We start from the raw sequence: 17,823 nt of genomic DNA, 5'->3' as shown, positions 1-17,823 counted from the left end.
TTCAAACAGCTGCTATTACATCATTTGCCCTCTGTCACTGGGTCACTACGACTTCTCACCACGAGATGGCGTGGTTATACTTCTTAGGAGGTGATTGGCTGTTGAAAACTCACATGATCAAAACACTGCCTCTTAAGATGTTTTTTTTTTTTTTATATAACACTAGTATATAATTGTTGATTTAAAAAATTTAGTGCCATATGTGTGTGGATTTTATAATTTGGACCTCTGTCACGCGGCCACTGCGGCTTCTGACCACGAGATGACGCCGCTGTACTTCCTAAGAGGTGATTGGCTGTTGAAGAGTCACATGTTCAAAACACTGCTTAGCAAGGGGGGACTAGCATTAGCAGCTAACATTAGTTAGCTCTCTAAGACTAATTATTAGCTCCGTGAAAACTACTTAAAAGTGATAAAGGTGGGAGTCATTTCTTGGGTCCTTTCTGATGTTAAGTCCTATTTGCATTTGCTCACAACAAAGAATGTCGTGTTCTCTTTCAGAAATGCCACAGAAAGATCCGTGCCAAAAGCAAGCATGTGCAATTCAGAAGTGTTTACAAGGTGCTTTAAGCGCTCACTTTGACGCAATTATATGTTGGTAAAGTGAACCTGAACTGTTGCCTAACTCTGTCTTCCTCCTGCAGCTAATAAGTACGTGGAAAGCCTGTGCGAGGACGTGATCGCGGAGATGCGGCGGTGCTGTCAAGTGCATGCGGGAAACTCCATTTGCTGCTCCGGGTTCAAAGACTCAAAACCCGCAGAGAGCAAAAGTAGCGAATAGTTCCATGCGGCATCTATTCCCGCAAGTGATAATTCTGCATTGTATCAGTATAACATGACAGTGGAGTTGTTGCATATTTATTTGTCTGTCTGCTACCATCCGTTTGTTAAATTTAAATAGGGTTTTCTCACAGCAGACATTTTGATATTGCAGAAAGCCTCATAAACACTCATTCCCCTGGGACTAAATGGCACACCTCTCTGGCAAAGCTGAACAATGCAAGCTGTCTAATGTATTTAAATATTATCGTGTCGTTCTGTCCACACCCAATGTATTTCTCGTGCCTAGTATGAAATTTCAAGTATGTGTGTGGCAAGGAGTTTTAGTCTAATTAGTAATAAGAAAGATTTTTTTAAATAAGAATTTCCCTGGAAATCGAGACTAACTTGTTATTCATACAACATACATCTCAGCCTACAGCGAACACCCTACAGTGGAAAACTGTTAGGGGTGTAGAGGAGAACATGGCAGAAAGACAAAGTTTAATGCTAGCTGGTTACACAAAGATAAGGCTCTAACAGTTTTTTTTTTCCTTCTGGTGAAGAAATAAAATATTTGCACTTTGAATGAAACTATTGGGTTGTACTTTTTAAACTTAGGAGCATCATTCACCACTCATGCAATGATTAGGACAAGAAAGTCATAAAAATTTAAGATGTGTCAAACATTTTCTTGATGGAAGCAGGTAAAAGTGGAGGGGTGAACTTAGTAATACTCAGGTAAATTTGTGGCTTTCAGTTAATTAAACAACCTTAGTGACTACATAAGAGTAATTAGAACGACATAATGTCCTGGGTACATTTTATTCCTAGGTGTGTTGTTTTCACCTTCCATTCTGCTGGGTCGATTCGGGCCCTCGGGCCTTATGTTTCACATCTCGGTTTTAGAGGAATGCTTCCAACAGAACTGGGTCAGCCACACCTCCTCAGTGACTTAAAACTTTTAGTCCCTGGTGTTATGGATGGGCCACAGGGGTCCAGGCCCATCCAAAAAGGTCAGTGCACCCCCTCAGCTGAATTCTACTGGCATAGTTTTAGCAACTCATAAAGAGAGAAGCAAAAAGAAGAACAATTTTAGTAAAATTAAATCCTTCAGTTTGGTCATGAAAAAGACACCTAAATCACTATTAAGCTATTACAGTAAAAAACAAGCTCATGTTACTTATTTGATTAATAGTAGCTTAGTGACTAGGAAGTAATCTCAGTAGTGGGGACACTGATTTTTGGAGCGAATGGGCCTGTGCAAGTCGAACAATGGGAAGAGCCCCCATATGACTCTCTGGAACAAAACAAAGGTCATTTTTTCAGGTTGTGTAGTTTGTGGTGGATATTCTTGTGGTTTAAAGTTGGTTGTTCTTGAATTTGTTGTGTACTTTTAAAGGTGGCCCAGCTGCCCCCATATTTGCAAGGGGTCATTACAGCGAGTAGCACCAGATTTCTGATTTGTCAAGCCCTTCTTGACACAACATCAGATGGGTTGAAACAGGGACCTTTTGCTTGTTGGGTGAACGTGTAAAACTCTACACTATGGAGAGTATAGGTTATTATTATACAGGACTCCCTCTTACTGTAACATTTTAAATATACCCTTAACCTTTTATTTTTAGCTATGCATCTTATTTTACCCTCTGTTTTTAAAGTGCAAGTGCAAATGTGCACACAGTGTATAGGATAAATGTACCTAAATGTCTCTGAAGATGTAACTTATGCCTAATATTTTTTAGGCGTGGTCTGAATATTTGTGAATCCAGGCCTTGGATTATTTTAACACTGACACCCTGGTTGTACCTGTTAGACCCAGACAAACTACATTGTTAAGGATTTCCTTAGTACATGATGGCTGACTGATGACTTTGGAAGTCCCGGTACAGCTCCACATTCTCTTAATGGGAGTCATTGCCATCTTGAGCAGCTGTAAACGGTTGCTCAGGCTCATTTTACACTTTGAAACCTTGCACCCTTTTGTCAAAACTCTAAACAAGTAAATTCACACAACTTCTGTCAAATCTTACTAACACATCAAGTTTTGCAAGTTCTCTAAACCACACAGTGTTGTCAGATCACACAGGGAACCATTCAGAATAATCATACCACACATGGTACATTGCACAATACACCTAGGACATAAAATGTAAACAGCTTTCAAAACATGTAACTCAAGTCACACACATACTGCCATCCACTCCTCAGCTTCCCTTTTATTTACCAAGTCATCATTGTGGCAACAGAGGATCTGCTGAGAAACCAGTTTCGTTTTATTCTCATCTAACAGAATTATAAAAAAAAAATTAGAAACCATATAAAGCTGTAGTCTGGGAAAATGTGAAACACTTTAATGAGTACAAAATTGTGAGAAAATTAAATCACCTACTTCACACTTCTGCTGTTTCTTCTCATATGGGTTATCAATTCGTGCACAAAAATGTGTGTTCTTCATCTTATTCTTCCTCCTGTGCCTCTCACATAATTTCCACCACCCTTTGAGCCATTTTAGCAGGTGTCTTTATATCTTATATCTAGAATTTAAGAAACGACATCTGTGCTGTAATTGTGATTAATGTCTGCTTGCTGTTCTTGACGTACAAATGCAAGTGAATCACTGTGGAGAAATTTATTTTTTAAGGCTTTAAGCTTTAGTCTCTTAACCTATAGCTTTAATAGAATTATACATGTAAAAGTAAAGAGTGTTGACAAAGGTTTATACATTCAGACCAATCGAATGTATAGCCAAAGACATATCCAAAGTTGTGGTTTTGCAAGATACACAAACTGCTATATACAAAATAAGAAAAGAAAAAAATCAAGAAAAGCAGGCTTTGGATCTTTTGATCTAGCGATGTTGAATGTTTTCAGTTCATATGTTCAACAGGTTGGATGCCAGTTAGAAAAGAAAGAGGAATCCTGGATGAAGTGATGGAGAGTGGCGACTGAAGCAGCGTTCAGTGGATATGTAGGTTAAAAGTTGATCAGAGGTTTTGGGTTAAGGAAAGAAATGTGAAAGCACTGATGGTAGTGGGTCGAGAAGAGGGTGGCATAAGAATGGAGCAAACAAACATGTAGAAGGTGTAATCTGAAAGAGACAGGAGCCTTCTCAGTGGTTTCAGGGGAGAATGTAACTGGGCAGTATTAGATGGTAGTCTGTAAGATGAGTTTGGACATCAAAAAGAGGAAGCAGTTGAAGGCAGAGATAATCACTGAATGGTGGAGGTTGAGGAAGGAAGAATGCTGTGCAGAGTTCAGGGAAGAGTTGAGGCCAGCTCTGGGTAATGGTGAAGAGTCATCAGATGACTGGGAAAGTACAGCTGTAGTGGTGAGGGAAACTGACAAGAATATATTTCATACTTAGTGTCGGAAAGAAAAAATACAGGAAAGCATTCAAAGGAAGAAGTTAGCAAAGACAAGGTGGGATAGTAAGGGAAATAAAGAATGTAGACATGAGTACCGGTAAGCAAGGTCTACAGCAAAGGAAAAGGCTTATAGTGAGATGCACGTGAGAATGGACATTGAGAAAGGAGAAAAAGACTTGTTCTATCAGCTAGGCAGAGCCCTCGACCTTGAAAGGATGTGCAGCAGTTCAGGGTGATTAAGGATAGAGACAGAAATGTACTAATGAGTAAAGAGGGCTTGGAAGATGGAAGGAGTACTTTGAGGAGCTGATTAATGTGAAAAATGAGTGGGTGAGGGAGCATGCATGAAGGACAGGAGGACAGTTGGTGAATCGGGAAGTGCAAGGGATTAGTAAGGAGAAAGTGAGGGTAGGTGTAGAGAGGATAAAGAGTGAAAAGTGGCTGGTATAGATGGTTTCTCTATACCTGTTGGAGAAGAGCAGTGGACTTTTTACCCAGATTGTTTACCTGCACGATATTCAAGAGTGAGGGTGATGTGCAGAACTGCAGTACTTACAATAGATGAAGGTGAAAATAGATGGACATGTTTAGAGGAGGAATAATGATATAGAGGACACGGAATGCTGAAGATGGACCTAGTGGGCAGGAAGGAAAGAGGAAGACTACATAGAAGTTTAATAGATGTAGTGAAGAAGGACACGCAGATGGATGATGGTGATGTTAGGGATAGGATGAGATGGAGACAGGTGGTTCTCTGTGGCAATCAGAAGAAGATGTGGGGTTCCTATTTTTCATTAATTGAAGTCCTTTTAAATTAAATTCTTTAAGTCTCTATACTTTAAGGTATTATAACATATTAAGACTAAATAAATACAAAATTATTCTTTACCTTTACACTTCATTTTTGTTCTGACAAATTTAAAACGATGATGTTTTGAAGAGAAGTTACAGCGAGTCATTTATTTTATTTTATTTTATTTTATTTTATTTTATTTTATTTTATTTTATTTTATTTTATTTTATTTTATTTTATTTATCTAGTCGAAGGGAAAGGAACAGCACTCGTGTTCCGATTTCCGGCGTCGTCCTGTTGACGCAATGACGTGATGACGTCAAACGGAAATCTGTAGCTCCAATTCTTTCTAGAATTCTGTAGCACTCTCCAGCCCGCTGTCTTCAGGGAGGTTCATCTGAGTTTGTCTACATCTAACACAGCAATAATCTCTTCTAAAGAAACAAATACGTATTTCTGCGCAGTGCGGCGATTTTGCGGTCTGTCCTCGTTTCAATCAAACTTGTTAGCTTCTCATACCTCACGAACGTAGCCGAAGCCTATTGTAAGCTAACGGTGTTAGCTTTGGGGTCTTGGTGTCAGGATGTCCAGGATAGATTACAGCGTGTGGGACCACATTGAGGTGTCGGACGATGAGGATGACACCCATCCAAACATCGACACACCCAGCCTCTTCAGATGGAGACACCAGGTATACCAATAAGCCACGCATGATTACAATTAAGATGCTACACATAAAGTAAAAGTGGTGCATATTTGACTTGAACTGTTAGCTGACCTCGTGTGTTTACTTTGGTGCTGTGTTCACTTTTAACATAAATATAGGAATGTTTAACTTTTTGCAACTAAGTCCATATTTGAAAAAAACAAGTAGTAAAGATTTTATGTTTTGACCTCAGGCTCGTGTGGAGCGGATGGAGGAATTTCAGAAGAAAGGTGAAGAACTAAACAAGGGACTGTCCGAGTGCAGACGCAAGCTGGCAGACACACAGAAGAAAATCAAGGAGCTGACCATTTCAACGTCAGAGGACGCCAAAGCAGAGTTGAGCAAAGTTCAGGCTGAGGAGAAGAAACTGAAAAAAGAGGAACGGGATTGGGAGAGAAAGGTGGGAGACTACCAACGGGAGGAGAAGAAGATGCCATGGAATGTAGACACGCTCAGCAAGGATGGGTTCAGCAAGGTGAGGTAGAGTAAGTGGAGCTTAAAAAGCACTACAGGTTTTACATCGCACATCATTTATTACACTCTTTTTTTCTTTTTTTTTTGTCAAGTATTTTCAGGAAAACAAAAGCTAACAAAACTGTTGTGTCTTCTCCGTATTTCTTCTTTTAACTTGTGCAATTGTTTGTTTGAGCCTGACATCCAAGGGAAAAATTGGCCAAAAACATGATCACCACATGTCCCCCACAACAGAGCCATTAGATCCCCTCAAAAGTTCAACACCTTGTTCACCTTGCTTTATCATCCATTCAACTCCTATACTACTGTGCCCATCTGTCCTGCCTTAGAATAAAATGTGTGAAAGGACATGGTACTTCAGATGTGGCTTCAGCTGCCATCACCTGCACTGATCCTTGGCTCAAAGCTGGAAGTATCACCAGTTACTTAAGAGTAGACGTTAGACTGAGGGAAATAGGAAAGGGCACACATACAGAGTCGACTTTTCTGTTTCAACATTTACAATTGATTTAGAGTTCTGTGTTGAGTCTTTGCAGATCCTACAAAGCAACCTCCACAAGGATCCAATATTCTCACCAGCATTCATGCTTGTGCGTAGTGTTAATTACCTGATAGATTCAGCAAGTATTAAAAAAAAAAGTAGCCAGAAATGCAGAGGAGGAATTGACAGTACTGAACAAGCCAATACAACTGTTGTTGTTACGACATACCTACAGTGTAGATTCAATGCAGAAGTCTACATCTACTGTCAGTCTTTGACTTTGTAACACAATGAAATCTTTTCTTGCAATTTTCAGGTATGGGTTCATTAATATTGACATCTCTAACTTGTATGCAATGACATTCTTTCTGTAGAACTCAGAGACATTGTCTTTAATGAGTCCATTCTTCCACTGTTCTTTTCATAGAGTATTGTTAATGTCAAACCTGAAACTGAAGAGACCGAAGAAGAGAAGGAGCAAAAGCACAAAACATTTGTGGAGAAATATGAGAAAGAGATCAAACATTTCGGTAAGCACTCGCATGCATCATTATTTACTCTCGTTATAAGGTAGTGGTGAGAGTAGAGATGCTTCTTCATTACTCTCGTTACTGCAGGCATGTTGCGACGTTGGGATGACAGCCAGAAGTACCTCTCTGACCATCCTCATCTGGTATGCGAAGAGACTGCCAACTACCTGGTTATCATGTGCATCGACCTTGAAGTTGAGGAGGTAAGTAATACAAACAGAGCTTGTTTGTCATGAATTCCTTCTGCATGCGACCATACTGCATCTAAATATTAAGCTGTAAAAATGCTTCTTCCTTGTGCAGAAACACGCATTGATGGAGCAAGTGGCTCATCAGACCATCGTCATGCAGTTCATTCTGGAGCTTGCCAAAAGCCTCAAAGTTGACCCCCGTGGATGCTTTCGCCAGTTTTTTGCAAAGATTAAAGTAACTATGTTTTTGTTGCTTTTATTTAACTTGGTAGCTATAGTATAACTTTTTCAAAAGTTTCCAGAGTGTGATTTATTGATTTGGTTTAGTTTTTGTTGTTTGAAAATGTTTAGTTTTAGTTTAGCTTCTATTAGTTTTAGTCTTTTTAATTATTATTGTGTGGAAAGTAAATGTCAGAGTCAAGGTTTAGGAGAATCAGTACAGGCATTGCAATTTGGATTTGGATCTTATAACTTACAGGGAGTGCAGAATTATTAGGCAAGTTGTATTTTTGAGGAATAATTTTATTATTGAACAACAACCATGTTCTCAATGAACCCAAAAACTCATTAATATCAAAGCTGAATGTTTTTGGAAGTAGTTTTTAGTTTGTTTTAGTTTTAGCTATTTTAGGGGATATCTGTGTGTGCAGGTGACTATTACTGTGCATAATTATTAGGCAACTTAACAAAAAACAAATATATACCCATTTCAACTATTTATTTTTACCAGTGAAACCAATATAACATCTCCACATTCACAAATATACATGTCTGACATTCAAAAACAAAACAAAAACAAATCAGCGACCAATATAGCCACCTTTCTTTGCAAGGACACTCAAAAGCCTGCCATCCATGGATTCTGTCAGTGTTTTGATCTGTTCACCATCAACATTAGTGCAGCAGCAACCACAGCCTCCCAGACACTGTTCAGAGAGGTGTACTGTTTTCCCTCCTTGTAAATCTCACATTTGATGATGGACCACAGGTTCTCAATGGGGTTCAGATCAGGTGAACAAGGAGGCCATGTCATTAGTTTTTCTTCTTTTATACCCTTTCTTGCCAGCCACGCTGTGGAGTACTTGGACGCGTGTGATGGAGCATTGTCCTGCATGAAAATCATGTTTTTCTTGAAGGATGCAGACTTCTTCCTGTACCACTGCTTGAAGGTGTCTTCCAGAAACTGGCAGTAGGACTGGGAGTTGAGCTTGACTCCATCCTCAACCCGAAAAGGCCCCACAAGCTCATCTTTGATGATACCAGCCCAAACCAGTACTCCACCTCCACCTTGCTGGTGTCTGAGTCGGACTGGAGCTCTCTGCCCTTTATCAATCCAGCCACGGGCCCATCTATCTGGCCCATCAAGACTCACTCTCTTTCATCAGTCCATAAAACCTTAGAAAAATCAGTCTTGAGATATTTCTTGGCCCAGTCTTGACGTTTCAGCTTGTGTGTCTTGTTCAGTGGTGGTCGCCTTTCAGCCTTTCTTACCTTGGCCATGTCTCTGAGTATTGCACACCTTCTGCTTTTGGGCACTCCAGTGATGTTGCAGCTCTGAAATATGGCCAAACTGGTGGCAAGTGGCATCTTGGCAGCTGCACGCTTGACTTTTCTCAGTTCATGGGCAGTTATTTTGCGCCTTGGTTTTTCCACACACTTCTTGCGACCCTGTTGACTATTTTGAATGAAACGCTTGATTGTTCGATGATCGCGCTTCAGAAGCTTTGCAATTTTAAGACTGCTGCATCCCTCTGCAAGATATCTCACTATTTTTGACTTTTCTGAGCCTGTCAAGTCCTTCTTTTGACCCATTTTGCCAAAGGAAAGGAAGTTGCCTAATAATTATGCACACCTGATATAGGGTGTTGATGTCATTAGACCACACCCCTTCTCATTACAGAGATGCACATCACCTAATATGCTTAATTGGTAGTAGGCTTTCGAGCCTATACAGCTTGGAGTAAGACAACATGCATGAAGAGGATGATGTGGACAAAATACTCATTTGCCTAATAATTCTGCACTCCCTGTATTCAGTGACCTAAATATGGGGTGGAGTTCAGAGACCTGGTATTAAATTGAGCTCAAGGCTAAATTATTAAAGATGATGACATTGGCATGGTTTGGTTCCAAGGTACTTAAGACAACGGTTTCCTATTTGCATAAATGTTTCTGTTAACGTTTTACCTCACCACGTCTGTTTTATTTGTCTTTCTGAGTTTGTTGACAAGTCAAGCAGAGAGCTCTTTCTTCCACACTTTGCAGTGGCATGCAAACCAAGCTCCTGTTCCTATGGCAGGAGCTTAGAGAAGTTAAGGTTAAAAAGTCTGGTTACACTTTACTGGAGATTTACCTGGCAATGGTCACTACCACATATACCACATATCCAAAAAGACTTGGCAGAAAAATGCAAGTTCTCAGATGCCTAGCTTTAGTTTATCTTTGCCTAGGTTAGGTATTCACTGTTCACTAAAGCCACTTTGTTTTACACAGGGATGGATTTAGGTTGATTCTGTTCATCTTGATTCAGAGTTTTCTGTGGGAGAAACGCTTCATCGGTCATCTGATTGGCTTCGTCGTGGATGAGTGATGAAACATTTCTTCCACTGGCAAAGTTTCAGCTTTCTGGGATTTCCTTATTGTCGAGGATGTATTAAGAAAAGCAGTCAGAAAAATTCTCAATGTCTAAATTTTTGTATTAAAAGAAGTGGAGAACGGTAACATTAATCATCACCTGAACTCAGCAAATGTAGAGGACCGGTTCTTAACCTTTGACGGATTCCTCTGAGTTCAGAATGTTGAACCCCGATCTGTCGTTATCTCCCTTGGTTTCAGAAACGCAAACAGTCTAACCTATAATCCTTCTGTTTTGAAAGCTTGACAGATGTATGCAAATGCAGGTTTACTTAACTAAACCGTTTTTTTAGTTCATAATAATAATTTCTGTCTGTTGCACCAGGGGATTGTGGAGTGGTTTTGTTTTGGGTTTTTTAGTTTTTTGTTGGTTTTTTTTTTGTTGTTGCATCTAAACCTGTTGTGCAGGAACTAAATTTAGTCCTCAGTGTTCAGTGCCCAGTTTCCATAAACGGTCTCTGACGTGGGGAAACCCTCGTACTAATTGTGTGCATACGTGTGCTTACATGTTCCTTAACAGACAGCAGATCAGCAGTACCAGGAAGCTTTCAATGATGAGTTGGAGTCATTCAAGGAACGCGTTCGGGGAAGGGCGAAGATCCGGATAGAAAAGGCTATGAAGGAATATGAGGAAGAGGAACGACAGAAGCGCCTTGGACCTGGAGGGCTTGATCCCGTTGACGTCTATGAGTCACTTCCACCTGTAAGTTTTCAGTATGATTGAGCACATTCCTTTGTTTTTGTTCTCTTGAATAGCGTGTTTCACAGATTGCATTGGTAATTGCAGGAGATGCAGAAATGCTTTGATGAGAAGGACATCCAAATGCTGCAAGAGGTTATTAGCAAAATGGATCCGACGGTAGGTTGTTTGGTGTTGTGGCACAGGTTTATAGTTTTTGTTATCGGAGTCTGTTTAAATGTAAAAATGTATGTATATTTTTTTAAACATCCTAGCTTGACTCGGTTCATAAATGTGATTCGTTCTACATGATTTAGGAGGCAAAGGCTCACATGAAGAGGTGCATAGACTCTGGGCTCTGGGTACCCAACGCCAAGGGAGACGACGGGGAAGAAAAAGGGGAAGAAAAAGGGGACGAAAAAGACGACGAGCCCACCTACGAAGAGATCCAACACGAGAAGGAAGAAGCCAAAAAGGAATGACCACATTTGAATTGTGATTTGTTTTTGTTTTTTTGGCAGATGTAATTACCCCACTGTATTTCAACTTCACTATGTGTATGTTTAGTTTGCCAACCAATGACACAACTTTTCAAAAATATTTAGCTGACATTTAAGGGATTAGTGTTCACTTAACTCCACAGCAACATTACGTCAACAACTGCTGCCTGGAAAAGAAACTGCCGCTTCTGTGTGTGTGTGTGTGTGTGTGTGTGTGTGTGTGTTATTTGTTTGAATCTCACTGAAGTTTTGTTCTTTGAGTTATTCGTATGTATGCAGACATGCCTGCCTGCTTTGTTTGTGTTGGTCGTGATGATTTTGTACTTTTCAAATTCCAATTTTTCTTTGACATTTTTGGCTTGAGCAGCCAGTGTATTATTTTCCCAAATTGCATTTTCTACAAACGTACTAATCTAAACGTTCACTCCTTGAGACTAGCGTTTGTGGTTGTTTTGATTGTATGGGTAAGCTCAGAGAGGTCAAACATGTGAGTCAAAAGCAGATGAGACCTGTAGTGGCGTTAACCCTGATGACTTTGTTGTCACTTTTAGTACGTCACAAACATGAAGACGATGACTACAACAATCACGACTTTAAAACACAAAACTTTTCATTTCAGGCCTGACACTCACACTGGCTACACATATACTGTAACTAATTTACAGCCTAACGAAAAGGAGTTAAAAGTTCCTCAGGTTTAGCATTTCCTTATGGGGTCAATTGACAGATCATATGTTCTAATAGTGAAATTCGCACAGTAGTGCATGCCAGTTAGGCATGTTTGGAATCTACATTCACTTTCTGTGCTGTCATTTTGAAGGTGACTAGTACTTGGGCTTTTGCATGATGTCAGAACTTGTTTTACAAATAAACTAATTGCAATGGCTTATAAAAGGCATTTTTTAACTTTCTTGGACATTAATAAATGAAACTTCTCAATGAACAAAATTTACCCCAACAAATATTTATTTTTCATTGAAAGCCAATTTTAAGCTTGGGCAAAAATAACTCTAATGAATACAAAATGCATTTCTTAAATGATTTCATTTATTAAGGGAAAAAACTACCAGGCCCTGTGAAAGAGAAATTGCCCGCTCTTATTAAATCATGAGTTGATTGGGAGTTTCATTACTCCCTGACCTGTTGAATCGAGAGCTCACTTATATAGAACCTGTCTGACAAACAGCAACACGTCAAACCACGATGTAAAGAAACTTGAGAACAGATAAGAAGAAGTCGTTGACGCCTATCAATCTGGAAAGGGTTACAAAACCATTTCTAAGGCTTTATAAAGAAGTGCAGGCCTCTCTTGTCTCAGCGAAGATCAAAGTTTATGATAAAAATGTTTTGGGGGGTTTTTTTCCATATTTTTTGGACTGATTAAACAGAAGTCAAACTTCTTGGAAGGCTTGTATTGATTTACATCTGGTGTAACTACATCAGGTATATATAATGATGTAATTACATCAGGATCCTGTCAAAAAGTAGAATCTGCAATTCGTTTTTGGTAAAGTGACCTTTGTATATCCTTTATTTATCCAAATAAAAAGCCTCAGTTGCATTAATAATATCTTTTTCTAAAGGATCGGCCCAAGAAGGCAGCAGAAATTGTCACAGATATAACAGTTCTATAAAGATAGTTTAAGTGGGCAAAAAGGGCTGAATTGATTATAATATAGGTCCAATAAGAGAGAGCCATAAAGATACCTGCAAATGAGTCAGTTCTTTATTTTATATACAACCCCTTCATAAATCCTGTTGACTATAGCCTATTTACTAAAATCACATTTTAAAAAAACAAACAAAATAAAACCCTGCAGAAACACTGGAAATCAGCATTCTTGAAAGAAAAAAAACATCAAACAAACTTGCTTTTTCCTTCCTGCACAATCTGCTGATTTCAGTTTGTGTGTGAGTTCAGTTTGTGCCAACCTCAGCCCAGCAGCCCGACGCAGGAAACCAAGGCAGTGATGACTAGTGCTGTGCAATACAGCAAATTTTGGTATCCAATACCAAGTAAATACAGGGTTTCCTATAACAATACCAATACTGAAACTTTTAACTTATAAATGCAACTTATATGGTGGGGGGAAGTGTGTCATATCTTATGACTTATTAGATGAGTCATCATCAGTTCGTAAATTCTCAACATATTTTAATGACCACTAAATCATTGTGATTTAAGACTTCGGCTTCTTGTTATAAATGTGTTCTTTAAATAAAAGATTTCATAGTGCATGTTTGATGGATATTTTTTATTTCCAAAAAAACAAAAAATACTGAAGTTAGTGGATAAATTCAGTATGTATTGATCTGATGCTAATACCAGCATTGGCATCGATACTATGGTATTTGGGTCGATCCCCTCTGATGAGCAGCAGATATAATGGGCACAGGAGGACTGGGGGGCCATCACAAAGAAGTCAATTATTTTGGCAGATTTTTACTTTGCACATGACACATGAGTAGATAGTTGCACAGTGTTTTTCAACTTAAAACACTTAACAAATCAGTTTTATTTACTTTTATTTCAGTTGTGTTTTGAGGTCTTGTGTAGAGCTGTATTTCAAGCTTTCAAAGAAAGCTTTAATGGCACATCAAAAAGTTTAGGCATGCGATTATGATGTTCCTAAATCGTGGGTGTCAAACTTCAGTCCTCGAGGGTCAGCCTCCTGCTTGTTTTTAAGAAATCCCTGCCCTACCTGCTGCTATTACCTGAATCAGGTGTGCTTTGCCAATAAGAAGCTACAAGGGCAGGTTAGTTGGAAAACAAGCAGGACAGCACAACTTCAGCACAACATGCCTAGTTGAGTCTCTCACTGCACATTCTTCAGGTGTTAATCACGGCATGAAGTGGAATTGTCCCGAATTCTCTGCAGCATACAGTGATCATCAATCTTGACAGGACCTTGAACATATCAACCTCTACCTCTGATAGAAACATCACGGGTGGCACACCACCAATCCTTCAGTTTTACAGATGTTAACCTGAAAGTGATTCCTATAACAATATTTAACAAACTCTTGTGACACTTTTATACCATCAAACATCCAATAACAACTCTGCATACCTTTTGGTGGCATAACCTACTGTTGTGTTTAAAGCTCGGTGTAGAGTGATAATATTTTTGCAGGTCCAGAACACCTGGCTCCTTGCGGTGTGGAGGAGCAGCAGCTTTACTCAGAGTCCCTCCTGAATGACCGGGCCTACCTCTGACGTAGAGCCCAGACACCCTGCTGAGTAAGCTCATTTTGGCCCTGTGATGTCATCCTTTAAGTCACTACCCAAAGCTCCCACTCATTGGTGTGGGTGTAATAACAATAGCTAATAATAACTATTTTAGTGCAGTACCACTTTCAACACAGTTTTCTATATCTTATTTAAGGTGTAATGAACTGAGAAATATGGAAATTCCCTGCATTGTGTGCCACCCTAATGAAAAAAACAAATCCTGTAAACGCCCCTGCTTAAAAAAAACAAACAAAAAACCCCCCAAATGAAATCAGGTAGAAAATACAATATTGACTTAATCTATGGACTATCAGTCTGGGAGAAAGATTTATTACATTGCATTTTTGGCTGTGCGGAAGGAGAAGTAAGAAAGTGTCAGGACAGATATTATTACAAGCATATATCTATTAAGGGTCTTTCCTCTACTATTTAGTCTGTTCCTTTCTTTATCTTGGATTTACATTAACCGCAAATAAAAGCGGAACAGTTTAACGTTTTATTTTGAAAGGTACGTGCTCGTGCGTACCCGTACGCTGGCGACGGAAGGAGTGGCCCTACTATGGCAAGCCATTAGTGCCAAAATTCGCCACTTTTCTAACCCGTTTGATTAAGAAACGGCGTAAAAAACGCCGTTTAATTATTCAAAACGCCGAAAAAAACGGCGTTCTGTTTCGACAAACGCCGTTTTTCCGACTCTCACATGGCGCCCTGAACGCACCATCCGAGTGACGTAAAAGCGGCGTTCAAAGACACACGGAAACGCCGTTTTTTACGCCACTCGGCAGAAAACGCCGTTCAAAGATGCATAAAAACGGCGTTTTTTACGGCGTTCTGTGCCAGCTGTAACGGCGTTTAAAACGGCGTTTTATTGAAATTATGCAGGGCACTCCCCATGGTTCCCTCATCCAATTACTTTCAACTCATTTCACCCAATCAAAGAAGAGGAAGTGCAGACCACACTAATGCATCACCGATTCACCTTGCTGCTAAGTGATTGCCTATTCAGTACCAGTGCTTGTCACAGTATTGACTTGTATTATAATCCCACTATGCATTTTGATGTGTTTAAGGCATGATCAAGCAAACAAACGACAGAATACTTTTTCTGAAACCTTAACTGTGATACCTGTTATGGCAGCTAACAGGTAATGAGCAGCGCTAGCTCTGCTAATTTCTGAGCTTCTTTCTTATTTTCCTCTTTACTTCTCTTAACCTTTAACTTATGTCTTAGCAATCAGATTCTGCCGTCATGCATTACCGCTCCGTGCTAGTTATGTTGACTTTTCTCTTCTTTTGTCTTCTTTTTTTCACCCGTATTTAGACACTCGGCGCATGGCTCCTTTGTTTACGTTAGGGATCAGCTGTTAGCGCTGCGCCCTGCAGCTGCGCTACCGGCAGACAGACCCTACGTCCCCAGTGAGGGAAGAGACGGGGTGATGTCTCCCGAGAAGGACACCTTACACACCATCTCTCCTTCCTGTAATCACTGTAAACGTGAGATCGCTCCCTGATATGATTGAGGAGCTAATGACGCTAACCCGGTCACAGTGGCAGTACCCGACACTGCCCGGTACTCCCTCTGTGAGTAGGCTGCCCGGCTTCCAGCTGCTGCGGCCGGACAAGACCAGAGACAGCGGTGAGAGGAAAGGAGGGGACTGGGCAGTGTTTGTTAAAGACAGTTGTGGTATCCCTGGGCACATTGCTGTGAAAGAACAACTCTGCAACAGAGACATTGAGCTATTAGCCGTTAGCATCCGTGGAGGCAGCCTGACTCTCTGTGGTCCGCAGACTGCAGACGCAATCTCCGAGAGCTCTTCTTCTAATATCAGGGGACTTTAATCATGTCTCGCTGGACTCCACACTGCCCACCTTCACCCAGTATGTGACCTGCCCCACCGTAGGCAATAAAACATTGTACTTAATGTATGCCAATGAAAAAGTGGCATACAGTTCATCACCTCTCCCTGCCCAGGGAAGATCTGATCGTAACCTAGTGCACCTTGTCCCTGTGTGCAGCACTTGTGCACGGAGCCACCAATCACCCACGCAGTGCAGAGATGGTCCGCGGAGGGCATATGAATAAATAATAAAAGCAAATAAATGACAGAATGCTTTTTCTGAAACAAACGGAGACCTTAACTTTTATCAAAATACCATTTTACTCAGTTTAAAGTAATACCACTGTATAATAGCCTTCAAATTTAATAATGTTAACAGTATCTCAGGAATATTTTTGCCCCATCAACATGCATTAAAAATAGATATGCAGTTTTGAATCAGACCTGTATGTACGTTTTCTGAAAAGTGATGTAAATAAATAATCTCAAAAACATGAAATAATTGTTTCCCATGTAAACTGGAGTTGTCCTTGTCAATGTCATCAGAGTACTCTGGATGTCTTACATGAATTTGAAACAGAGAGTGGCACATGACAGCGTTGTACATAACATAACTAGTTTACCTGTATGACATGAAGTAATTTAAAAAAAAAAAAAAATCCATGTAACTTGGTTATGGCTTCTTTCTGATAACTGTAGATACAAATGGGCTGCAGTGTGCATTATCTTGACATAAGTATAAGATACTGAACCCGCTGATATGATGTGGTGGAGGAACACAACTACCTGGACACCCACATATATACATTTGCTGAACTGGAAGATCAAAACAGAGGCTGTACACAAGAAGTGGATGGGCAGGCGGGTTTTTGAGAACAAGCTTATGTGTGCACCAAAATGTTAATGACAGGTGTTCTGTCAGTTCAGGTGAGTGCAGTGCACTTTGATGTGTTCTTCTTGGATCAGGAGAGCACGTTCTGTGCTCGAAGCTGTGGTGGAGAGGAAGTGAGTGAACAAACTGCCATGCATCATGGATATTCCTCTCAATCCACCTCATCAGGTACCTCTCTAAAAGTGTGACTCAGGTCTGTTGCCCCAAAGGATACAGGAAATGCACTGATTTCAGGACAGAATCGTGTCTGTTTAATGCTCCATGATGATAACTTTCCTGTGAGCGCTTGAAGATCACTGACATCATGGCTTTTAGCCTCATTGTTTCTGCAAAGAGATTTCTCCAGTCACTGAATCTTTTGATAAAATATATTTTATGCCTCTAGAGGATGGAATATTTTAAGTCTTTACAACTTTACATTTGGGAACATTATTCTGAAATTGTTGCACAATTTGTTAATGGAGTTTTTTGCAGCTTGATCAACCTCTGCCCATATTTCCTCCAGAGCAACTCTGCTTCTCTAAGATGCTCTTTTAATATCTAATCATGTAACTGACCTGTTACTTTTAAAATATCCCTGCAGCTGTTTCTTTTTAGTACCACTTTTTCCAGCCTTCTCTTGCCCCATCTCAACTGTTTTGAAACATATTGCTGCCATCAAATTAAAATGGACTTATTTTTAACGACATAGTCTCGGTGTAAACATTTGACATGTTTTCTATGTTCTACTGTGAATAAACTTTGCC

The 17,823-nt window shown here is 39.9% G+C and overlaps 2 protein-coding genes across 2 annotated transcripts; both read left to right on the top strand.

Moving 5' to 3' along the window:
* The first annotated feature begins 297 nt into the window (after positions 1-297).
* Positions 298-1,353, top strand: cmc4 (C-x(9)-C motif containing 4 homolog (S. cerevisiae)). The gene is made up of 3 exons (XM_031755826.2): positions 298-418; positions 502-561; positions 645-1,353. The coding sequence occupies exons 2-3, from the start codon at positions 504-506 to the stop codon at positions 779-781; spliced, it is 195 nt and encodes a 64-aa protein (XP_031611686.1). The 5' UTR covers positions 298-418; positions 502-503; the 3' UTR covers positions 782-1,353.
* A 3,884-nt stretch (positions 1,354-5,237) lies between these two features.
* Positions 5,238-12,515, top strand: LOC116332767 (cell division cycle 37, HSP90 cochaperone). Its single transcript, XM_031755822.2, has 8 exons — positions 5,238-5,611; positions 5,820-6,101; positions 7,009-7,111; positions 7,199-7,314; positions 7,415-7,537; positions 10,457-10,639; positions 10,724-10,795; positions 10,933-12,515. Exons 1-8 carry the CDS (start codon positions 5,504-5,506, stop codon positions 11,095-11,097), a joined length of 1,152 nt encoding a protein of 383 aa, XP_031611682.1. The 5' UTR covers positions 5,238-5,503; the 3' UTR covers positions 11,098-12,515.
* Positions 12,516-17,823: the final 5,308 nt, after the last annotated feature.

This window comes from Oreochromis aureus, linkage group 4 (assembly GCF_013358895.1).
Source record: "Oreochromis aureus strain Israel breed Guangdong linkage group 4, ZZ_aureus, whole genome shotgun sequence".
In the NCBI taxonomy this organism is placed as follows: domain Eukaryota; kingdom Metazoa; phylum Chordata; class Actinopteri; order Cichliformes; family Cichlidae; genus Oreochromis; species Oreochromis aureus.
Note: the sequence above shows the minus strand (reverse complement) of the source record. Positions and strands in the feature narration are given on the sequence as shown.

What these genes read in the sequence shown, in the direction of transcription:
- LOC116332767 (XM_031755822.2), top strand. Translation starts at nt 5,504, where the DNA reads ATGTCCAGGATAGATTACAGCGTGTGGGACCACATTGAGGTGTCGGAC. An exon ending in AGTTTTTTGCAAAGATTAAA is followed by an intron (nt 7,538 to 10,456) that starts GTAACTATGTTT and finishes GTTCCTTAACAG; the next exon opens with ACAGCAGATCAGCAGTACCA. An exon ending in TTAGCAAAATGGATCCGACG is followed by an intron (nt 10,796 to 10,932) that starts GTAGGTTGTTTG and finishes TACATGATTTAG; the next exon opens with GAGGCAAAGGCTCACATGAA.
- cmc4 (XM_031755826.2), top strand. Translation starts at nt 504, where the DNA reads ATGCCACAGAAAGATCCGTGCCAAAAGCAAGCATGTGCAATTCAGAAG. An exon ending in AATTCAGAAGTGTTTACAAG is followed by an intron (nt 562 to 644) that starts GTGCTTTAAGCG and finishes TTCCTCCTGCAG; the next exon opens with CTAATAAGTACGTGGAAAGC.